At 36.6% G+C, this 22,225-nt stretch overlaps 2 protein-coding genes and 1 pseudogene across 5 annotated transcripts in view; 1 reads left to right on the top strand and 2 right to left on the bottom strand.

Annotated features, from left to right (window-relative positions):
* Positions 1-3,867, top strand: part of DCAF10 (DDB1 and CUL4 associated factor 10) — a 67,381-nt gene extending 63,514 nt beyond the window's left edge. The window contains exon 8 of the transcript XR_007953421.1: positions 3,769-3,867. The gene's annotated coding sequence lies outside the window, so the exon portion shown is untranslated. The remainder of the gene's footprint in view (positions 1-3,768) is intronic.
* SLC25A51 (solute carrier family 25 member 51) lies at positions 192-16,891 on the bottom strand. 4 transcript variants are annotated; one of them, XM_051995861.1, is made up of 4 exons: positions 16,762-16,891; positions 16,135-16,194; positions 10,619-10,688; positions 192-4,232 (listed from the first exon to the last, which is right to left on the bottom strand). In XM_051995861.1, exon 4 carries the CDS (start codon positions 4,213-4,215, stop codon positions 3,307-3,309), a length of 909 nt encoding a protein of 302 aa, XP_051851821.1. In that variant the 5' UTR covers positions 4,216-4,232; positions 10,619-10,688; positions 16,135-16,194; positions 16,762-16,891; the 3' UTR covers positions 192-3,306. The 4 variants fall into 4 exon arrangements, with proteins under 4 accessions (XP_051851821.1, XP_051851814.1, XP_051851805.1 ...); XM_051995854.1 differs by lacking the exon at positions 10,619-10,688; XM_051995845.1 differs by lacking the exons at positions 10,619-10,688; positions 16,135-16,194.
* Positions 7,154-10,605, bottom strand: LOC127560914 (polyadenylate-binding protein 1-like; annotated as a pseudogene).
* Positions 16,892-22,225: the final 5,334 nt, after the last annotated feature.

Below are 22,225 nucleotides of genomic sequence, written 5' to 3'. Positions count from 1 at the left end.
TAACAGGATTCATTTATAAATTAATAAAATCACTAAATTGTACGTATCAAATGAAAATTTTTTTAACGCAATGCATAAGAAAACAAGATGCTACTTGCCAGTTTCAGTCTGGAGTATTTTAAATAATCAAAAAGATAAATTTAAAAACAAGATAATTTTAAAGATTAGAGATTCTAAAATATACAAAACACTTTCTTCATCAGAAAACAAATGGAGATATCTTTTATTGAAGTTAAAAAGCAAAATTGGATCCAAGTGCTTTCCCCATTCCCTTTTTACTGCAAATTTTACTTCATGACTGATAACCATCCAGGTACATATAATATTTCATCCATATTGAATCAATCTACTTTTAAAACATGATTGGCTTACTATAAGCCCCGTTTTATTAATATGCCCTTTCCCCTTTTTACACTTTTCATCTTTTTACTATGCTGCACTGTAATACAAGTATCATTACAGTAATTTAAACTTAGGAATTTCAGTTCTCCAAAAGATCCCACTTTACAGCACTGTTCACAACATATATTACACAGTATATACAACCTTAGCTAAGATGAATGCTGATTATATTTGTTTAAACCCATTTTTCTTGGCACCCATAAATAAGTAGAGATGCAGTAGAAGTTGTTAATGTACAAAGGCTGTTTTACTACATTGAGAGCACATAGAAACTTTTAAGACTCCACATATAAAACCATAACTTCTGGAAGTCTTAGAAATTAAGTAGCACAAAAAGGCAAAAAACAAAAGCACCCTCATGTTCCCAAGTAGACAATGGGGTGATACAAAGAACACTTTTAAAGCTTTTCAGATAAAATTATCCAATCAACATTTACCTCGTCAAAAATTTGAAAGCAGGCAGTTACGCTGAAGTTGACTAACACTTCTTGCCTAGCTCACTATTACTTTTTTAAAGTCCAGAACAAAGCAGATGGCTAAATATTCCACACAGATATCATTCAATCTTTTGTCAAATTAAAGCTGTCTAGTGTGATGCAAAGTCAACTTCAAATATATGTGCATTCTGGCTTTCACATGCTGTAGAAAAGTGATAAGAAATCCAAAGTAACATCAGAGTTAGGAGTATTAAAAATATTCCATGAGCCAACTTGTTTATTTTTTAAAAATAATAACGCAAACTAAACACATTTTTAGAGAGGGAAAACTAGGCAATCTCTCTGACTTCTAATTTCATTTGCAGTCTACAAAAGTGCATAAGAACACAATTTCTACCACCTGGAGTGTAAACACAGGACTAGGCCAAGATAAAGATAATACAGTCCCAATGTACAATGGAGGGGGAAATAATTTACAATGCATGCATACTTAAGTGCAAGTATTTAGTAATATTTCCAAAAGTTTAGTTTGAATATATGGCCAAAGTCAAGGCCTACCTCAAACATTTTTTAAAAAATTTAAATTCTGAAAAGTTCCACTCCATTTGCTCAAATCATCTTCCATTTATTAAGTAAGCTTTAGGTTGCGATAAACATGTATTTAGTGATCTGAAGTGGTAACATTTAACCTGAATAGTGTTGATAATTAATATTAGTTTTATTTCCAGCATAACAAAATAGCTGCTTTTTTAAGGATGTTAATGCTGTTATATAAAGCAATTTTTAAAAATGATGTTTGCTGGATTCTCATATAGTTGGAGAAATGTCAAATTCTCTAGTTCAGCCAGTCATATACTTGTATTTAGAAATATGTATCTTTTTTGGCTCTTTCACTAACTACTCTCCTGCAACACTTTTAATAAACTGTCATTTGTCAATACCTTGATTTTAAGCACAGATTTTCATAGATTATTAAAATATTTGAATGGCAAGGTCAGGACATGTTGCTTTACAACATCATTCCCATAAAATAAGGAGGCAGCAGTACTCTCTTAAATTGAAAAGTCACTGATTTCAGAAACCAACTTAATTAAATAACATTTAGTAACTCTTTTAGTAGCTAAGATAATTTTTCCAGGATGTTTTCATTGATAAAATTCTGATTTATGAAAATCATTTCAATCATATTTATCTGGGAAAAATGTTTAAAACCCATTTCTACTATAAATGATATTTCCAACTTATGTAGCTACTAGCTGTCAAGATATGTAGTTAGCCTCAATTGCTACAATTCTAAAGTCTTACCCAGGAGCTTAAAACTTGGTTGAGTTTTATGTTTCATCAAGAAAACCTAAAATTTGGGTCCCAACACAAATTTAATAAGTGAATGTCAAAATTAGTTAGTATTATGGAAAGCAAGAGTTTGTTTTTTTCACATATTTTGAAATCAGAAAAAGCATAGGCTACAAAATAATGAACTTTTGCAAAGCACAACAAAGGTGGAGATAAAGTAGTAACTAACTAAAGCTGCTCCTTAAAGGGGGAAAGAAGAATGGATATAGAAAAGAGTTAGTGGAATTTCAAGGAAACAAAACACCTGTGCTGATGAAGCATTAATTCAATGAAACAATTCTATGCCATGTGAAAATGGAATGAAAATGTATCAAAGGACAAACTTAAGATTCAGGTCTCATTTTTTGTGATGAAATTTAACTTTAAAAAGGATAAATCAACATGTAAAGTTATTCAAGAAAGATTCAACATAAATTTTGGATCAATAAGAGAAATGTATCTAATGAAGAAAATTGGAGGCTATAAATTTTGAATTTTTTAGAACAAAGTTTTGAATAAAAATTGCTCAATTACATCACCACAAATAAAATACTAGGTGATTTAAAAGCAACACAATTTTGGTAACTATACATTTGGCTTTACAATGAAGGGAGGCAGTTTTTCATGAAAAGCCTGTACCTAATAGAGCTGCTTCTCTTCTTTATTTTGCTTTCCTCTCTGATCCTCTAAGTTCTGAAGCTTCACTAAACTAAAGATCATTTTATACAGCTTCAGAGAGTAAACAAGAAAGTGAAGCACAAAAAAGCCTGAGAAATCTCAGGATATTAGGACTCTTCTCCAGCTGTTCATGGCAGTTCAAGTTTTAATATAGTTCAAAGAATTTCCATTAAAAAAAAAAATCACTTCTTGGACTTTGAACCCTTCCATCAACAGTGATGGTAATTAATAACAAAAATCTAAACCTAGCAAGTATTGATAAAAATAATTTAACTTTCCTGCCCATAAATCTTTATTTTCAATTTTTGTCCCAAAGAAAAATTTGCTCATATTTCATCTTGCTCAGTTTGGTTTATGACACTGTCTAATATTCAGCCAATGTTAATAACCAAGGTATAACTGAAGTCGTCTTAGAAGTTCTACTGAACTTATTACTGGGATTTATAGATGACATTTTTCATACAAGCTTTAACAAGAATTCATAAGTTGCATTGATTATGCCCCAAGATAGGAGGGATCGATGGTAATTCAGATGGGCACCTCTAAAAAGATGTGTCAATTTCCCATTACGCTCTAGCCAGATTTTTCCAAAAACCTTGGGGAAAGACTGAAATTCCCCACCAATCTGAGACTGCATTCGAGTTTTGACAACATTCACTGGAAAAAACAAGAATCCTAACATGGCACCCAATAGACCTCCACTGATAAAATCATTAATCAAATGAGCACTCTTAGAATTTGCTTCAGGCAAATGTTCCTTGATGGGTCCTCGGAGACCAAAAAACAGTGCATTGCTGAGTCCATTACGAAAAAGAATAGGTATCAAACCTCGATAATATTCTCCAATTCCATAGGACCTCAGAGCCTTGAAAGCATGATAAGTGTTTGTAAATTTATCCTGATGCTTGTTGTCTTGCAGCAATGTCTGTACACGTTCCAGTGGTGTAAGAAGGGCCTCTGTTGCTCCAGCCAGAACAGCTGCTGTACTTCGAGTCACAATTCCAGGAGAACTGATATGCCGGTGGAGAATGGAAGAGAAATCTTCATAGAGACCAAACATGAGTGCTAATGTTGCAGTCTTTTGCATTAATGGAGGCAGAATTCCTCTGTATAAGTTTCGCAATCCCTCTTTCTGTAACTGAATTAGGGCACCTCGGGTTTTAAGTCCATACAGCTGTTGGCGGAAAAGGATCTTCTGAATGGGATAAGTGATCGCTACATTGTTAAAGGCTGCACAGCAGCCACAAAAGTAATGCTTAAAATCATTAACAGCATGAGGTGATATTTCTTGCTGTGAAGGCGACAGGATGTTTCCCCTCTTTTCATGAGCTTCTGAATCCATCATATTGAAGAAAGTCTTCTTCATATGGGAGTATTTTTTACCTACAAAAGATGTGGCATGTGAGAAAGCTTTTCCCAGAATTCAAAATATTTCCTAAAGTTGTGACTACAGTCAGTTTGCTCTCTTAGTCTATCATATGTTCTAATATATCAAATAAATTATCATAGCGAAAAATACAATGCTTGGAACTATAGTCTTATCAAACATCAGCCTACCTTGCCCCATGTAGGATTTTAAAAAATTTGGTTTAAAATCTCAAAAGATAACTTAATATAACTGATTTCTGATCACATTCTAAAGACAAGAATATGAGATGCAATTTCGGGAACTAAATCAAACTCATCAAAATTTACTTTTCATTTCACAAACAGTAATTTACTTTAACAGCATTCAAGACAAAGAGACAACCAAGAAAGTATTTGGTGGGTAAGAGGGAAAAAGTGGTGGCTTTATTATCTTCTCCTTTTTAAAAAAATCTGCTATTTTCATTCCTAGATACCACCCCCAACATGATTTCTGGGTTCCTTGTTTGCCTTTTGTTTATTTTTATCTGTATTCACAGAATAAAAATTTTCACTTGAAAGATGATCAACCAGAATATAGGAAATAGTGAGATTTGTCCTAGGATGGACTGTACGACTAGCACTTATTAAAGATGCTTGTAAATCACTTTCATTTTAGAGCTTAAATACAAGTACGTTAACACTAATGCATTAATAATAAAGCCTTTTAAAAATCATTCTATTTACAAAATTCCAAACAAATTTCAATGAGAGATTGGATTAGATGATTTAAAAAGTGAATTAAAATCTAAAAAGATACTTCAGAAAAACTGATCGAAGAGATCACAATCTAAAGAAATAACGGAAAAATTTTGGAACAAAATCAAAATCATCAAAATTTTCTTTCCACTTGACACTTGTTATTTACCTTAGCATTCAGGGCAAAGAAATACTTTGCTAAAGAATAGACTGAGCAGCAGAACTAAGTAATCAGGAAATCACAGTCCTAGCTCTGTGATTTTGGACAATTAATCAAATAGATCAGTAAACATTTATTAAAAGCCTGCTTTGTACTAGGCACTGTGCTAAAATGTGTGACGAAGTCCCTGCCTTTAAGAAACTTAAAATGCCATGAATGAGACAACATGTAAACAAACACACACAAAGCAAACTAAAGGATAAATGTGTTTTGTTGAAATATATGCAACTCTTCATAACTCCATTGTGGTTTTCTTCATAAAGAATGGTTTGCCATTTCCTTCCCCACTTCATTTTGCAGACGAAGAACTTAGAAAATTGGGTTAAGTGACTTGCTTACTAAAGTACTTGAAGCCAGATTTGAACTCGCAAAGATAAGGCTTCCTGACTGCCAGTTCCGTGCTCTATCCACTATGTCACTTAGCTGCTACAGGATAAAAATTTAATTAAAAGGGGTTGGAAAAGTTAGTTGGGACTTCAAGGAAGCTAAAGAGATTGGTAACTGGGAACAGAAAGCACTCCAGGTTTAGTTTACATTCTCTTTTTTTTAAAAGGAAAGCATTACATTAGATGTTAATCAAGGTCTCAGATGCTAATACATTCCTTTTCCAAAATGAAAATTCCTGTTCTCCAAAAAATTACTGTAGCTAGAGAAATATAATATTCACATGGAACTCATTTGGAAGACTCAGAAACATGCTTAAAGAATATGCACAAAATAACATCAAATATGTAGAGAAAAGGTTCACAGTAAAAGATTAGTTACTGTCTCAGGATAAAGGACAGTTTTCGGGAAGTGGACAGAAAAGGTGATAAATTAGTACTCAAGGTGAGACCTATAGGAAACGAGTCACATCAATAGTATCAATATACCAGGAAATACAAGGAAGCCACATTTGGATGAAGGATGGCTTATAGGTTCTCATATGAGAGAAAAATAAAAATTGCTTCCAATAAGAAACATCAGTTAGATAATTTGCATTATCTCATTCGTGAGCACCACAAAAAAACCTGCTATCAAGTTAATTATAGTTTATCACCAGCATTTATTCTGGAGAATGAAGAGGTAGAACAATCTTAAGAACCTGATCAGAGTCTCCAAAAACAGACACTAACTTTAAAGTGAAGATGGGCACAGAGAAGGGGTGAGCTGGAAGGCAAGGGTCTTATAGACAACTTAGAATTTTCACTCCTGTATAATTATGCATAGTTTTTTTGTTTTGTTTTGTTTTGGAGACATTCAGGATTAAGTGATTTGCCCATGGTCACAGAGCTGATAAGTGTCCAAGGTCACATGTGAACTCTGGTCCTCTTGATCCCAAGATCAGTGCAAATCCCAAGGTCAATATACTTCATTTACTAAGTCACCTAGCTGACTCCACATAGTTTCTTTAAAAGAATGGGAAGGTGCTAGATACTGAAAGCATCAAACATCATCACATATAAAACTTACTATTTTATCAGAAAGCAAACAGATCCCTAACTTAGGAATTATTTCAGAATCATTTCTGTATAATGTCAGAACAAAAGTCAAAACAATAAAACAGGCCAATGGCTTTGAGTGGCTTCAGATTTCACTGAGGAGGCGCTAACATTATTATGGAATTCAAAAACATCTGGAAAATCTCACTATAAGAAATCTCTCCAATTTTACTTTATATGACATTCTTAATATCAAATAAGTTGTCTTATTTTATTCCTGGCTTGATAATCAATTAAACAAAGCTGTCTAAAAGATTGTAGATGTAAGAATCTTATATGACTTTAACAGAAATGGAAAGCATACTTATTTCCTCTAGCAAATACTGTTTTTACTGGGTAATTATGGATATTTTTATTTTGCCTCAAAATAGCTAAATTAATTTGTCTTGAAAATGTTTTAATTTTTTTGCTAGTTCTCGATTTAGTAAAAAATTAAAATATTTGAATAGTTGAAAGTCTATTTTCAGATGGAAGATCAGTACAAATTTGAAAAAAAAGTTTTTTGTAGTGTACTTTTACATTGCAAAAATTTCTCCCAATATCTCTCCTAGTTCCTTCTTAAAGAGTCATTCCATAGGGGCAGTTAGGTGGCGTAGTTAATAGAGCACCAGCCCTCAAGTTAGGAAGATCCGAGTTCAAATTTGGTCTCAGACATGTAACACTTCCCAACTGTGTGACCCTGGGCAAGTCACTTAATCCCAATTGCCTCAGCAAAAAAGCAAAAAACAAACAAACAAACAAAAACAACGGTCATTCCATATAACAAGAATATTTAAAAAATAAAATTATCTAAAACTAGAAATATCTCAAAAAATTCTGAAAACAGTGTTAAGTTTTTTTCCAGTTTCCTTTTTTATATTTTGCAACTTTTATGACATTTTAGTTTTTCAATGTTTAGGTCTTTTTCTTTAATAAAGTAGATGGTTCCATATTTTAAGCAGTTGAAATTCAAATGGAACTATTTGCAGGCTGTTTCTTTAGCTTAGTGTGCTTGCAGTATGGCTAAGGCTTCATCAATCTCAGAAAGGAGATCTGAGGTGACTCAAGCATATGAAAAAGCTCAGAATTGTCAGTTTCTAGCAACATGCCTGAGTTTTACTGCTCAGAGTAGAGTGCATGGCCTGAATGAATGAAGGTAGCTATTCACCCACCATCTGCTTTTATTCTTCAGGAGGGATGGAGGTCAACATGGAAGCAGTAAAAAGTTCCTGACACTGCACATGAATAAGGGGCTGCTTCATGATTACCTTTGATTGTGCTTTAATATGCTGCTGAGGACTATGAACAACTGTGGAATTGTGCAGACAACAGGAGTAGCTGCAGCAGCTGGTAAAACGTAGTCCCATTATCTGAGCTGATGTTTGCAACTCTCGTGGAAACTGTGAAGAAGTTGGGTCCATGATACAAAACAGTGGCTCAGAAGCTATTGAATTGATATCACTAGGCATATTCTGGAATGCTCAGGGAGGACTTACCCTGAGTTAAGCAATTTGGCTAGCAGGAAAGGATGCAGTATAGTGCTAAGTCTAAGGAATAGACTCATGAAATAATATGAAGAAGGCCTATGCAGGTTGATTACAGGGTTTGGCACAGCTCAGACTCTTGCCATTTGTGCCTACACAATAGCTTAGTGTTATTCTGCCATCATTTCTGTGACTGCTTTAATGTTGGCTTCCTGATGATGAGTTCCATGTTTTACTAGCATAAATTTGTTTTCTATTTAGTTCTTTTCCATTTATTTTGTCTATATCTTCGTGTCTTTCAAACCAAAACTTTTGGATTTTTTCACTTTCTTTAATTATTAATCATCACTTCTACAATTAAAACAAGTCCAAACTTGTTAGAGAGGTCCTTAACTTTTTAAGTCTTTCATCATGCATGTTCTCACTAAAATTTCTGGTTAACTCTTTTGTTCTAGCTCCAATAAGTTTGTCTTTATGGATTTAAACTGACAAACTTTGCGATAATTAAGAAGCATTCTACTCATTTTCACAATAGTTCTCTGAACAGTTTCTTGTCTCTCAAAAGCATATAAATGCATAGCCCTTTGGCACTTTGTTATCACACATTACCTTGTAAGAAAGGATGTTTCCAGGGGCAGCTAGGTGGCACAGTGGATAGAGCACCAGCCTTGAAGTCAGGAGGACCTAAGCTCTAATTTGGCCTCATTCACTTAACATGTTCTGGCTGTGTGACCCTGGGCAAGTCACTTAACCCCAAATTGCCTCAGCAAAGAAAAAAAAAGGATGTTTCCAAAAAGCATGTATCATAGTATCCTTTATTATCAATAGATTTATCAAAACTTTTAATGGCCATATTGCCCACACAACTTTGTATCATAGTGAGACCACATGACGTGCATTGGCCTGACCTTAATGATATCAAAATACATTGTACTTAATGAGCATTCAATGTCCATCAACTGCTGGAAGTTGACACAGATTAGGGAGTGATAAATAATCATGCCCCTGCAGACCCAGATAAAGGAGGGCTTAGCTGGGCAGAACTTACTGTAAAGCATTGCCTTAGTCACCTTAGAGGGCAAATGCCTCATATAGAGTGAGACCACAGGGTAACTGGAAGTGCTGGGATTTATTTTGGGATCTCTGATGAGTGTAGTTTTAAAATTCTTAAAACCATCACATTATTTGATCTTAGATACTTATTAAACTAATTGACAATACTAAGAAATGGTGATGTGCTATAGTGAGAAAAACACTTGTTTTCTAGAGTCAAGAGAACTTGAGTTTGAATCGTAGCTCTGCTATTTAATAGAGTGCTGGACCTAGTCAGGATGACTCATCTTCCTGGGATCAAATGTACCTCAGATACTATGTGAACTGGGCAAATCACTTCATCCTTTTTGCCTCAGTTCACCTGTAAAAAAAGCTGAAGAAGGAAATTCAAAATACTCTAATACCTTTGCCAAAAAAATCCCCAATCCATTGACTAAATGGAGTCACAGAGTCAAACACAACTGAAAATAACTGAACAACTTGTACAAGTAATTTCATCTCTGTAGGCCTTAATTTTCTCAATCTGTAAAATGAAGCGGGGTAGGTGGGAGAGAAAACCCACAGAATCTCTATGTTCTTTTCCAGTTTTAACTCCTTTGGTTCTAAAATATTAAGGAAGCATTCTTCTTATAGTCCTTACAAGATAGCAAATTCAGTAGAATGATTTAACTGAGTCCAGTTTAAAAAAAAATCTGATAACTGCATTTCAGTATAACTGGTTTTCCTTTGTATTCCTATGAATTCCTTTTTATGCATCTAAAAACAAAATTTTAAGAAGTCCATACACTTCATTAGACTGGTCATAACACAAAAAGGCTAAGGAATACTTGGACTAGATGTTTTTGGAGATTCCTCTGAACTCAAAAATTATTTTATGAAATGTTCAGGGAGATGAAAAACTCTGACATCACTTAAAATAATCTATAATGGCATGTGTCAATGTTAGCTGATATTTCTATTGCATTTTAAAGTTTACAAAATACTTCATTCACATAAATGATCTCATTTGAGTTTCACAACAATCCTAGGAAGTCAGTACAAAGATATTTCCTCCATTTTAGAATTGAGGAAACTGAGTCTGCATCAAGTGATTTATTTATGCTAACAAGAATACCAAGTGTCAGAATTTGAAACCAAGTATTCTTGACTTCTAGCCAAACAATCTCTGCTCTACAGCTTCTCTGAACCTCAAATGTGAAATATGGGCAATCCTATAGAAGAGCATTACATTGCTAACTTGCGGACAACAAAAGGGAAAGAAATATGGCAAGTTTTCTACTTATCTAAAACAAACATTTCTTTACACATCTCCATTGTATCCAAGTTCTAGAAGGACAGTCATTTTGGTTTTTTTTTCCATCTCTCTTGTCCCTAGCACAAAGCCTAACATATAGTAAACACTTAGTAAATACTTCCTCATAAATGGAAAAAGAATAAATTACACATAACTGCAACAGGATGTCCATCCATCCTAATTTTGCTTCTTAATGACATGAAGCTAGATATTCTCAGAACTGATCTGTAAAAGAAAAAAAAAAAGACAGTTCCTGCTGTCAAGGAACTTAAAACACATAAATTATCAATACAAATACAAAACAGTATAAGATGATCCATTAGGACCTGGTTTCAAATTCTACCTTTGGTATTTATTGACACACAGCAAAGGACAGTAAAAAGAGCCCTGGCTTCAATGAATGGGGATTCAAATCACCCCTCTGAACATTTATTACCAAGATAGTGATTGAAAGTAAAGATTTCTGCTTGGGCAAGTCATTTCCTATAACCTTTCTTCTCATAAATAAATTGGAGAATAGGGGACTACTGGACTTGGACACTGTTGCAAAGGTTTCCCTAGCAGGCACAAATCAGAGATGATACAGAATTTTAAAAAGAAAATAGGATTTTGCAGATCTTGATTTTAAAAGAAAAACAGAATTTTTAACTTAATCACAGGATATATTTGCCTCAAACATAATCAGTCCTCTCCATAGCAGAAAGTATAGCCCTGAGGACAAATGAAATATTTGCAAAGCATATTGAAAACCTGGAAATATTATATCAATGCTAGCTAGCTACTGTTATTATAATTGTTGCCACAGGCAAATCCTCTAACTTCCTTAAGCTTCAATTTTCTTATCTGTAAAATAATAATACTTGAAACATCATCTTCACAAGAGTTTTGGGGAAAGCATTTTGCAAATCTTAAAACACTACACAACTGAGTTATTATTAACTACATAACCCATAACCCAGAGTGCAAATTTCCATTAGTTCAGCTATACTACACTATCTGTAAAGACATCAGAAATACTGTTTCCAACTAACATATTATTAAGAATTCAGGGAACACTTTAGGAGGATGCTTGAGTTCCACTAAATTCAGTTCTGTGGTGGATTATTAAGAACAATTTCCTTGGATTATAGAGTATATTTTTTTTACAATCACTAATGAAACTAACTTGCTCTAGTTTAGCTTTTTAAGCCCTATCTTAGCACATTCTGACAGCACACCCAAAAATTTCGATTCTTTCTCTTTTTGTTATCAGTCCAATCCATATGGACTATAAAATGTTAACGATCTTGACATCCTCAAATACCAACCTTTCTGCAACATTGGACACTGCCTACTACCGGATAAATTCAAATCCAAAATGCCAACTCTTTGCTACTTGTACTTAGTTCTCATTGTTTTTCTGACCCATTCATTCTTGGCTTTCTTTGCTGCTTTCTCTTCATCCATTTCCCTACCAAATATCAGGCAGTCTCCTCCATATTGTCACTGACCTCTTTTTGCTCTATTCTCTCCTGGTGATGTCATTTACTTCCTTTGTCATCTCTGTGCAGATGACAGCTAACTCTCCCTCCAGTACTGTAATAACTCTTCTGAGCTCCAATCCCACAACATCAACTGACTGCCAGATATCACCTGAATTCTCACTAGTCCTGCAAACTCAACATACAAAAAGTGACCTCACCTTTCTTGCCCCTTCCCAAGTCTGAAACTAGCTCGTCTTAATTTCTCTACTTGATTGATCAGAATCTTTGCCCTTTATTATCCTTCAAACCCCCTAAGTTTGGCTGTTTGTTTTCTATAAAATCTTTCACATCTATATGAAAATCACCAGCTTATCAGTACCTCCTACTGCAAAGTATTATGATAGGAATGCAAAGAAAATAGTGGAAAAAAAAATTCCCTAACCTTAAGGAGTATTTAATAGGAGACAACAAACTATACAAAATGAATACAAAATATTTTGAAGAGGAATAGCATAAGTAGCTAGAAGAGAATCAAGAAGTTTCATGGATAAGGTGACACTTAAACTGATTTTTCACAGGACTAGAAATTCCAAAAGGTAAGAAGAGAAAGAATTCCAAGCATAGAAGACATAGTGAAAGGATTATTTGTTGTGTGAGCAACGGTAAATATATGGGAACCAGAGGACATGAAATAATGGGTAAGAAGACTGAAAGCATAGAAAAAGACCAGATTGTACAGTTTTATATGCCAAAAGAATATATATTTGATCCTAGGACTAACAGGGAATCATTATAGTTTGGTGACATGGGCAGAATTCCATCTCTTCCTTTCCACTCTTACCACCACCATAATTCAGGCTCTCATTATTTCACTGCTTAGATTTTCCATTAAATTTTTACTGAACAATTTTTCCTTCAAGGCCCTGTTTAATAACACCTCCTCCATAAAGCCTTCTCTAAAACCTCCTAAAACTGCCCCCAAAAGCACTACTTGAAAAGATTTTATATAGATTAGTATTTTCCCTCATTTACTGACATAATTTATAATTAGGAAAAATCAGGTTTAAGTTTCCCATTCCATGTGCTATCATAGATAGTTTAGGGGTAGAGACGGGGTCAAGAATGAGTAGGGTACCTCCTGTTATTTCATAACTGTAAGAAAGAACCTCAGAATTATTTTCTACAACTTACAGTAGAACTGGTACACAATAAACCCAGAATCATAAAGAGCTGAGTTCAAATCCAGCATCAGATACTTAAAAAGTTATGACCCTGGGAAAGTCACTCAACATCTACTTGCCTCAGTTTGCTCAAATGTAAAGTAGGGATGATAATAGCACCGACCCCATTGATTTGCTTAAAAAAAAAAAAAAAAAAGTATTGTTTAGCACAGCACCTGACAGAAATTAGGATTAATGTTAGAGTTATAGCAGGCTCTTTATATTTTTATCATCTATCCTCACCAACTTATAGTCTTAAAGAGTTGCCTAAACACACTAATAAGTTAAGTCAGACCAGGTCCAGATCATTAATAGTAATGCAAATGCTGAAGTTTGAACTATCTTGTAAAATGGCAAAGGTGCTAAAAGAAAGAAATACTGTGTTTGAAGGTGTGGAAAGATAGGTACATTACTACATTATTCATGAAGCTATGAATTGGTACAAATATATTGGAAAGCAATTTGGAATTATGCAAATAAAATACCTAAAATACCTTTTTGGCCCAGAGATCCATTGCTAGGCACATACCCTATGCAAGCTACAAAACATTTATAGCAATAATTCTTTGTGGTAACAGAAAACTGGAAATAAAATACATTGGATGCCCATCAATTGGGGAACAACAAACTACAGGGCATAAATGTAATGGAACATTATTATAAGAAACGACAATGAACGTAAATAACAGAGAACCATGGAAAGACTTTCAAGAATTTATGCAAAGTGAAGTAAGCAGGAAGAGGAAAACAATACACATAATAATGATAACACTGTGAACAGAAATAATCTAAGATGAATGTTGCAAAATTAAAAGAACAAGCTAGGTCTCAGAAATGTGAAATCACTGCAACCCACTATTTTCCAGAGTTGGAGAGATCACAAGTGTAGAACGTTACATATATAGACAGATTTCCCCCCCAATAAATTGATTGGTTTTGCTGGGAGGGGATTTCTTGATCTTAAAAAAAAATTGTTATATGACATGGCTCCCTGAGGAGGTGTGGAAAGGGGAGTACTGGCGGTGGTGGTGGAACAGGGATACATGAAGAAATGCAGATTATGTGAAAACAAGAGATTAAGGACAATTTTTTTTTAAAGAAAACTTTCTCCAGATTTGCATATATAGTATGTGTCAGAGGAGAGACTTTAACCCAAGAAGTAAAGATAAGGAGACTTACTACAGATATGGAGAATAATTTTTTAAAAAAATCTCAATTCTGAGAAAGGGGCTTTATTCAGTTCACCTTCCTAAAATCTCACAATGCTCCTTTCTCTCCTAATTCAGCCACCCTTCTAATACAGGCTCTCATCACTTCATATAGGGATCATTGCAATAGCTTACTAATGGGTCTGCTTGCCTCAAGTTTCTCTCTACTCCAATCCATTCTTCATTCAGCTATCAAAGAGATTTTCCTAAGTTGAAAGTTCAACATGTTCCCCCTTACTCAATAAACTTCAGTGGCTCTCATTTACCTCCAGAGTCAAATTTGGTGTTGGGTGTTTAGCCTTCTCCTACCATTCCAGTAGTCTTATACTACTCTTCCAAACATACTCTTCTATCTAGTGATACTGACCCTCCTTGCTGTTTCACCAACCAGGAACTACATTTCTTCATTTGAAACATTTTTTTAGCTGTCATCTATGTCTGGAATGTTCTTCCTCACCTCTACCTATGGCCTTCCTTTCTTTGTGTCCCAATTAAAATCCATTTTATTTCTCTCATTTCCCATGTGTAGCTTAATGTGTATGTGTATGTGAATGTGTGTATATTTGCTTGTTCTCTCCCCTATTAGACTGTGAATTCCCTGAGGAACTTTTTGCCTCTTTTTGTGCCCTCAACTTTTACCATAGTGCCTTTAATGTTTACTGACTGCCTGGGTTCTGTATGTCATGCCCTCTAAATGAGGAAGGTATAAAGGAGAACAAAAGTACAAAAACAAGAAATACATATACTAATAGAAAAAATAACAAGTAACAGGTACATCTAAGATACAGAGTGGGAGATAGGTAAACCTAGAGGGAACCGTTCAAGTGATTATGAGAAGAAAACTCCAGGAGGAAACCATATGTACAAATAATTTCTGAGTGTCCTCTGGTGAGGTGAGGAAGTTAAATCACAGTGACTTCAAAATTCATGTTTAGTTTAAGTGGACACTCAAAAAACTGCCAACTTGCCCAGTTCCTCAGTGTGGCTCATTAGAAATAGTCAGCAGATTTAAGTTCTAGTCCTGACACTAACTAGCCATAAAGCCTTGGAACTGAGTGCTTCCTTTGTAACCCTGGACAAAGCAGACACCACTAAGCATCCATCAGCCTAAATGACCTCCAAAGTTCCAGGAGGACTCCATTTTCTACATTTAAAATGAGAATTGAAGGGGATGATCCCTAAATTCTTCTTAGGATATCTAGAATTTTATCATTTCATTATTCCTTTTGATCAACATCCAACAAATGTTACTAGGTTAAAGTTAGGAGGATTGTAAAAGTTAAAACTAACTCACAATAATACTATAATCTTTTTCTGTATCTCACAAAATTTTACTTAAAACTAAAAATTAGGATCTTTTTGGAAATCTCCTGGTTTTTCTAGAGTGAAAGTATTGGAAATAGACTTGTGATGTCACTGATATAGGAGAACTTCAATGAGGAATACTATCACTGCGGGGAGGGAGGGGGAGAGGGGAGAGCGAATTTCAGCAATTTACAGCTTTGGGCTCCAAGATTTGGTGACATGCATGGAGCACTCATACTCCATGGCATTAAGGACTGACCCCCAGTCACACATCAGGTCAGCATGTATTAGAAGAGATGGCGATTAATTTTCTAAGATTCTTTGTAGGGAAGAGAGGGATGTCCCGCCAAACGGGGACAACAGAAATTCTCAATAAGGATTACATCCATCACTACCCCATTCCAACACATACACACACACATACACATACAAAGACAACTTGTCACCCTAAGAAAGGGGACCTAATTGTTGCGACCTTGAGCCAGGCACGTGACTTCAGGGCGATCCCCGCTTCCTGCTCCATAGGGTGAGAAACCTGGGTAATAGTAATAATGAAGAGGATGAGGAGGAGAACAACAGTAAGAGGAGGTGTAGTAACGTTAGTAATAATAGTATTTAGCATTTACACAAAGGTGGTTTGCAACCTCCGCGGTCAGCTAATCGACATTCCGGGGTTCTAGGACCCCCAGTTGCCGCCGCCCACGGCTGACTGCAACGCGCTCGGCCTTTAAGAGCGCGAAGACACGCAAACGCACCCATTTTCGCTCAAGGTGGGGAGCGGCCTCCCCGCGACAATCAGGCAGTAGAGCGGAGGCCATGCCACAAGTGGGGTTTCGGGGCGGCGCTCAGCCGTTTGCTGGTGGTTTACCTCAGCCCTCGGGCCCGGGCTCCAGGCAAGGGCTCGGCCCCGCCCTCCGAGCCCCGCCCGCCCAGCTGCCAAGAGCGGGGGTGAGGAAGGCCCATCCCTTCCCCCCAGGTTCGCTACGATGCGGGTGGGGCATCCGGAAGGGTCGCTGGCCCGCACTCCCCAGCCTTGTGCCCACCCCCCGAGGGTGACGGACTGTCCCCTCCAGCAGTCACCCAGCCAGGTCCTGGGACTCACCGGATGGCTAACCCCCATCGCAGCGGACTTCAGGGCCTAGGCTCCCCCCGCAGGAGGGCTGTCAGACCAGCCACCTCCGAGGTGAGGGAGCAGCAGGCAAGCCAGCGCGCAGGCGCAGAGTACAGAAAACGAGCCTCCCAGACCGCCAACCTCACCCTACCCCCCCCACCTGGGATCACGTGACGGCGCGGGGGCAGGCCCTGCTTTCTGACCAAGCTTGAAGGAAGTCACGTGAGGTGGGGATCCCTCCTCTTCTCTTTCCCCCTCTCCATTTTCCTTTACTACATTAACCTCTTTGCGGAACCGCTTGTCATTCCGGGGCTCTCCGCCTTTTCTCCCTCCGTCACTCCCTATTTATCTCTCCACATATACTCCCAGGCTCTTTGGTCGAGCATTTTCCTGGAGTTGAAAATTAAATTAGCACATGTGCTCCCTGCCTTCTAGGAATTTCTGCGGAAGTACACCTGGTTTGTATGCCCGGGGGATTCAGGGGCTATTAAAGCCAGCTATGGGTACGGTCCCTACGGACAAAATCTCCCAGCACTCCACGCCCTTCTGTCCAGATTCAAAGCAAACAGGTCCACGCGGTGATGTGAACACAGATGTTGGGGAAATCCTTCAGCCCACGGGTCCTAAAATCCTCCGAGAGAGCCGCTCTTCCCACTGTGATCCCTCAGGCTCAGTGAGTCAGTAAACTGGCTGGGAGAGGAAGAGTTAGCATCCACTAATGAGCTGTTGCCAGGTGAAGAGTGACACCCCCAACAGAGGTATAGGTGGTTTTATCCAGTCTTAGGGTGCTGAAGGAAACTAACGGACGGGGTTCCTCAGTCATTTTCTATTTGGCACCCTCAGAAGTAAGGACAAGTCAGATGATTGCGGGGGAAATGAGTTATCTTTATCACACCTCTCTTAGGACAACGTCACCAGGAGACAACAATACGGAGATGGCTCACCAGTACCTCAACTGTCTCTGCCCCGGCAGGTTTGGAGGGGGAACAGAAAAAGTTCCTCCCACCGCCTGCTTTTCTAGGGGACTTAAAACACCAGCCATCTCTTCATCTACCACCATTTCTTGGTTTCTAGTCTATCAGCATCTTTCCAATGCCCCTGCCTCCAATACTCTGTGGCACTCCACCTCCCCCAACTTCCCACTGCTCAGCTTCTTTTTGTGTAACTGGCCTTGCTGATCAATCAATTATGATTGATGCCATAAGAACAGGGACTGTTTCATTTATATCCCTAGCATTTCCTGGCACATGGTAGGTGCTTAGTAAATGTTGATCGTTTTGTACCATAATCTAGAGATTTCAAGAGTTGCTAAAGATCAGGTATTGTTCCAGTAAGATAATGCATTTCTCAGAGATAAGTCTTGTAATATCCTGGTGGGGTAGGAAATTAAGATAGAGGAGTTCTTCAACTCCAACTGGTGCCTGCTTGAGAAGGGTCTGTTTATATAATCTGATAGTTATATTTTTTTGACCTCTCAGGTTACTTTTCCCTAGAGATATTCCTCCCCTAACTCACAATCTACATATTTTACTCCTTTCCTTCAGAATGGATTTTGGAAAATATTAAAGATTTTTGTTCAGTCCTATCCTACTCTGATCTTGTGGACTATAATGTCCATGGGGTTTTCTTGTCCAAGATATTAGATAAATGCAAGAACTCTAACTTCTGGGATAAAGATTTATTATATAACAAAACCAGGTGGGAATATTGAAAAACGATAGCAGAAATTAAGTTTAGGGCAGTAGCTTATACAGTATAATCCAATAAGCTCCAAATGGATATATAACAGTTAAAAATAAACTAAGATACAAATTTCTGGGCATGATCAGTTTATAAGTAAAGCATGAATTTACCAATAAATAGAGTCTCAGTTTTTTCAACAAAGATAAGACCCCCAAAAGAAAGAGACTTTTATAGGTTTTGGAGAATACAGAACAAAGACCAGAACTGGGTAGATGACATGGAATTGAGAACAATGTGACTGGGTATATAACAGGTGTGGGAAAAAATATGGTTGTTTGTGTTATGCCATAGTCTCCTTGAGGTCGTCCTACCTTAGTTACTCTGCCCAAAACCCCAGGCTATAATCATTCCCTCTTAATGTTTGATGAGATAAAGGTATTATATCTTTTTGTTTGTTTGTTGTTGTTTTTTTTTTTTATTACAGCTTTTTATTTATAAGTTATATGCATGGGTAATTTTACAGCATTGACATTTGCCAAACTTTTTGTTCCAATTTTTCCCCTAAAGGTATTTTAGGCTATAATCATTCCTTCTTAATGTTTGACAGGATAAAGGTCTATCCATTTTAGACATCATTAGAATATCAGTAACCTCTCCAGTACCTCCCCCCATTATGTCATCCTATGTGCCTCCCCTCATTAGGTTATCCCCCGTCCAGGTACCTCCCCCATTATGTCATTGTTCTTGTTATCCTATAAAAGAGTTTTGTTATCTGATATTCAGGGCTGGATACTTTGAGACAAGAGTCCGATCCAGTCAATTGATTTACTCTCCAATAAATTAATATTCAAATTGTTCTCTAATCTCTATCCTGCCTCAGTTTCTCCAGCATTACAGTTTGGAGGCCCCAGTGAGATATTAGAAACTGAGAAAAGGACTAGGGATTAGAGACATTTCAAGTCTCCACTTTGGTCCTGGAGACAGTTGGGGATCTGGGTTTTCTTTTTCTTGGGAAAGTTTAGTCCTCTGGATTCCTCCAGAGAGTCCAGGAAGAGAACAGTTCACCAGCTGCGGCCACACCCAACAGTGGTCCGACAGTTGATTAATAATCAAATTGTTCTCTAATCACTATCCTGCCTCAGTTTCTCCAGCATTACATTTGGAAATTTGGTATAGAGGGACAAGCAATGGCCTGCTCCTTACCTCCTGTAACCAGGAAGTGTTAATTGTTTTACTCTACCCACAAGATAGTTTTCCAGACTTCTTTGGATGGCAAAATAGACATGTTTGAAGGATAGCTTAGTGGTGTATATATTTCTGATCAAATTCCCTAAAATCCACCCACATTGCAAAGAATTCCTGGAGGCAAAGGAACTAGGTTTCTGAACTTAATCACATGGCAGCTGAATTCTAAATTTAGAAACAAAAAAAGATAAAAGCAATGAACCATAAATAGAATCAATTTTTTTTAAATGATACAGAACAATCTTGATCATTTCAGATACCATGACCTAAATGTAAGGTCTGCTTAGAGGACTAGAAATAGAGGAAAAGTTTTTCATCAAGCAATCAAGAAATTTTGATTACATGAAATTGAAAAGCTTTTGCACAAACAAAATCAGTGAAGTTAGAATTAAAAGAGAAAACACTGCAGCCGTCAATTCTCTGATAAAGATCTCATGTTAAAAATGAAAAAGGAAATTGATACCAGTATATAAGAATAAGAACTATTTCCCCAATATGATGAATGGTAAAAGGGTACAAAGAAGCAATTCTCAAAAGAACAAAGGAATCCATCAAAAGACATAGTGAAAAAAAAAGTTCTAAAAGATTAGTAATAAGAAATGCAAATTAAAACAACTCTGGTAGGGAGGTAAGATGGTGCAGTAGATAGAGACTGACCTTGGAGTCAGGAGGACCTGATTTTAAATGCAAACTCAGATATTTGACACTAGCTATATGACCCTAGTTAAATCATTTATTACCTTGAAGAAACCCCAACAACTCTGAGGTTCAATCTTGTACTCTTCAGATAAGCAAAGATATTAAAAATGGTAACTGACAATTATTGAAGGGGCTAAGTGAGACCAGGCATACTAACAAAAGCTGTTTACTGTTTTGGAAAGCAATTTGGAACCATATTCAAGAATTCTAAATTTTTTTAGAATACTTTGTGACCCAGTGACTTCATTAATGGGATAACTCAAGAAAAGATTTACACATTTTAAAAAATGTGTAAGGAAGGACTCATCTGCCCTAAAATATTTTAGTAACATTTTGTTGTATCAAAAAATGGAAAACAAAGTGGGTGCTTAATCATTAGGAATGACAGATTATTTTATGTTACTTTAATGAAATTTTATTGCACTCTAAGAAATGAAAAACATAGGAATATGTATAAATTGATGCAGAGTGAAATGATTGGAATGCAAATTCACAGAGTTTAAAAGAAGAGAAACAAAAAGCAGTAAGATTTAAATATTTCTAGACTGGGATCACAGGTAGATGGTAAGCTTTCTCCATCCTTGCTCTCAGCTGTGAAATATATTGATTGTGAGTAATTGCAATCTTTTTATTCCTCAAATCAAACTATGTGAGTGGATTATTGTCAGTCTATGCATTTGAAATTTAATTCCAGGGGCAGTTAGATGGTGCAGTGGATAGAACACCAGACCTGAAGTCAGGAGGACCTGAGTTCAAATTTGGTCTAAGACACTTAACACTTCCTAGCTGTGTGACCCTGGGCAAGTCACTTAACACCAATTGCCTCAGCAAAAGGGGGGGGGGAGAGGAGAAAGAAAGAAATTTAACTCCATTCACATGATATAAATTTTTCTTTTTTTTAAAAAATATTTTATTTTATTTTATTTAATAATAACTTTATATTGACAGAATCCATGCCAGGGTAATTTTTTTTTTTTTTTTACAACATTATCCCTTGTACTCGTTTCTGTTCCGATTTTTCCCCTCCCTCCCTCCACCCCCTCCCCTAGATGGCAAGCAGTCCTATATATGTTAGATATGTTGCAGTATATCCTAGATACAATATATGTTTGCAGAACTGAACAGTTCTCTTGTTGCACAGGGAGAATTGGATTCAGAAGGTAAAAATAACCCGGGAAGAAAAACAAAAATGCAGATAGATCACATTTGTTTCCCAGTGTTCTTTCTTTAGGTGTAGCTGCTTCTGTCCATCATTTATCAATTGAAACTCAGGTCTCTTTGTCAAAGAAATTCACTTCCATCAGAATACATCCTCATACAATATCGTTGTCGAAGTGTATAATGTTCTCCTGGTTCTGCTCATTTCACTTAGCATCAGTTCATGTAATTCTCGCCAGTCCTCTCTGTATTCATCTTGCTGGTCATTTCTTATAGAACAATAATATTCCATAACATTCATATACCACAATTTACCCAGCCATTCTCCAATTGATGGGCATCCATTCATTTTCCAGTTTCTAGCCACTACAAACAGGACTGCCACAAACATTTTGGCACACACAGGTCCCTTTCCCTTCTTTAGTATTTCTTTGGGATATAAGCCCAATTGAAACACTGCTGGATCAAAAGGTATGCACAATTTGATAACTTTTTGGGCATAATTCCAGATTGCTCTCCAGAATGGTTGGATTCATTCACAACTCCACCAGCAATGCATCAGTGTCCCCGTTTTCCCGCATCCCCTCCAACATTCATCATTATTTTTTCCTGTCATCTTAGCCAATCTTACAGGTGTGTAGTGGTATCTCAGAGTTGTCTTAATTTGCAT

The sequence above is a fragment of the Antechinus flavipes genome, chromosome 1 (genome assembly GCF_016432865.1).
Source record: "Antechinus flavipes isolate AdamAnt ecotype Samford, QLD, Australia chromosome 1, AdamAnt_v2, whole genome shotgun sequence".
NCBI lineage: Eukaryota > Metazoa > Chordata > Mammalia > Dasyuromorphia > Dasyuridae > Antechinus > Antechinus flavipes.
This window is presented reverse-complemented; position numbering and strand designations above follow the sequence as displayed.

Coding starts and splice junctions, on each gene's coding strand:
- SLC25A51 (XM_051995861.1), bottom strand. CDS start 4,215: ATGAAGAAGACTTTCTTCAATATGATGGATTCAGAAGCTCATGAAAAG.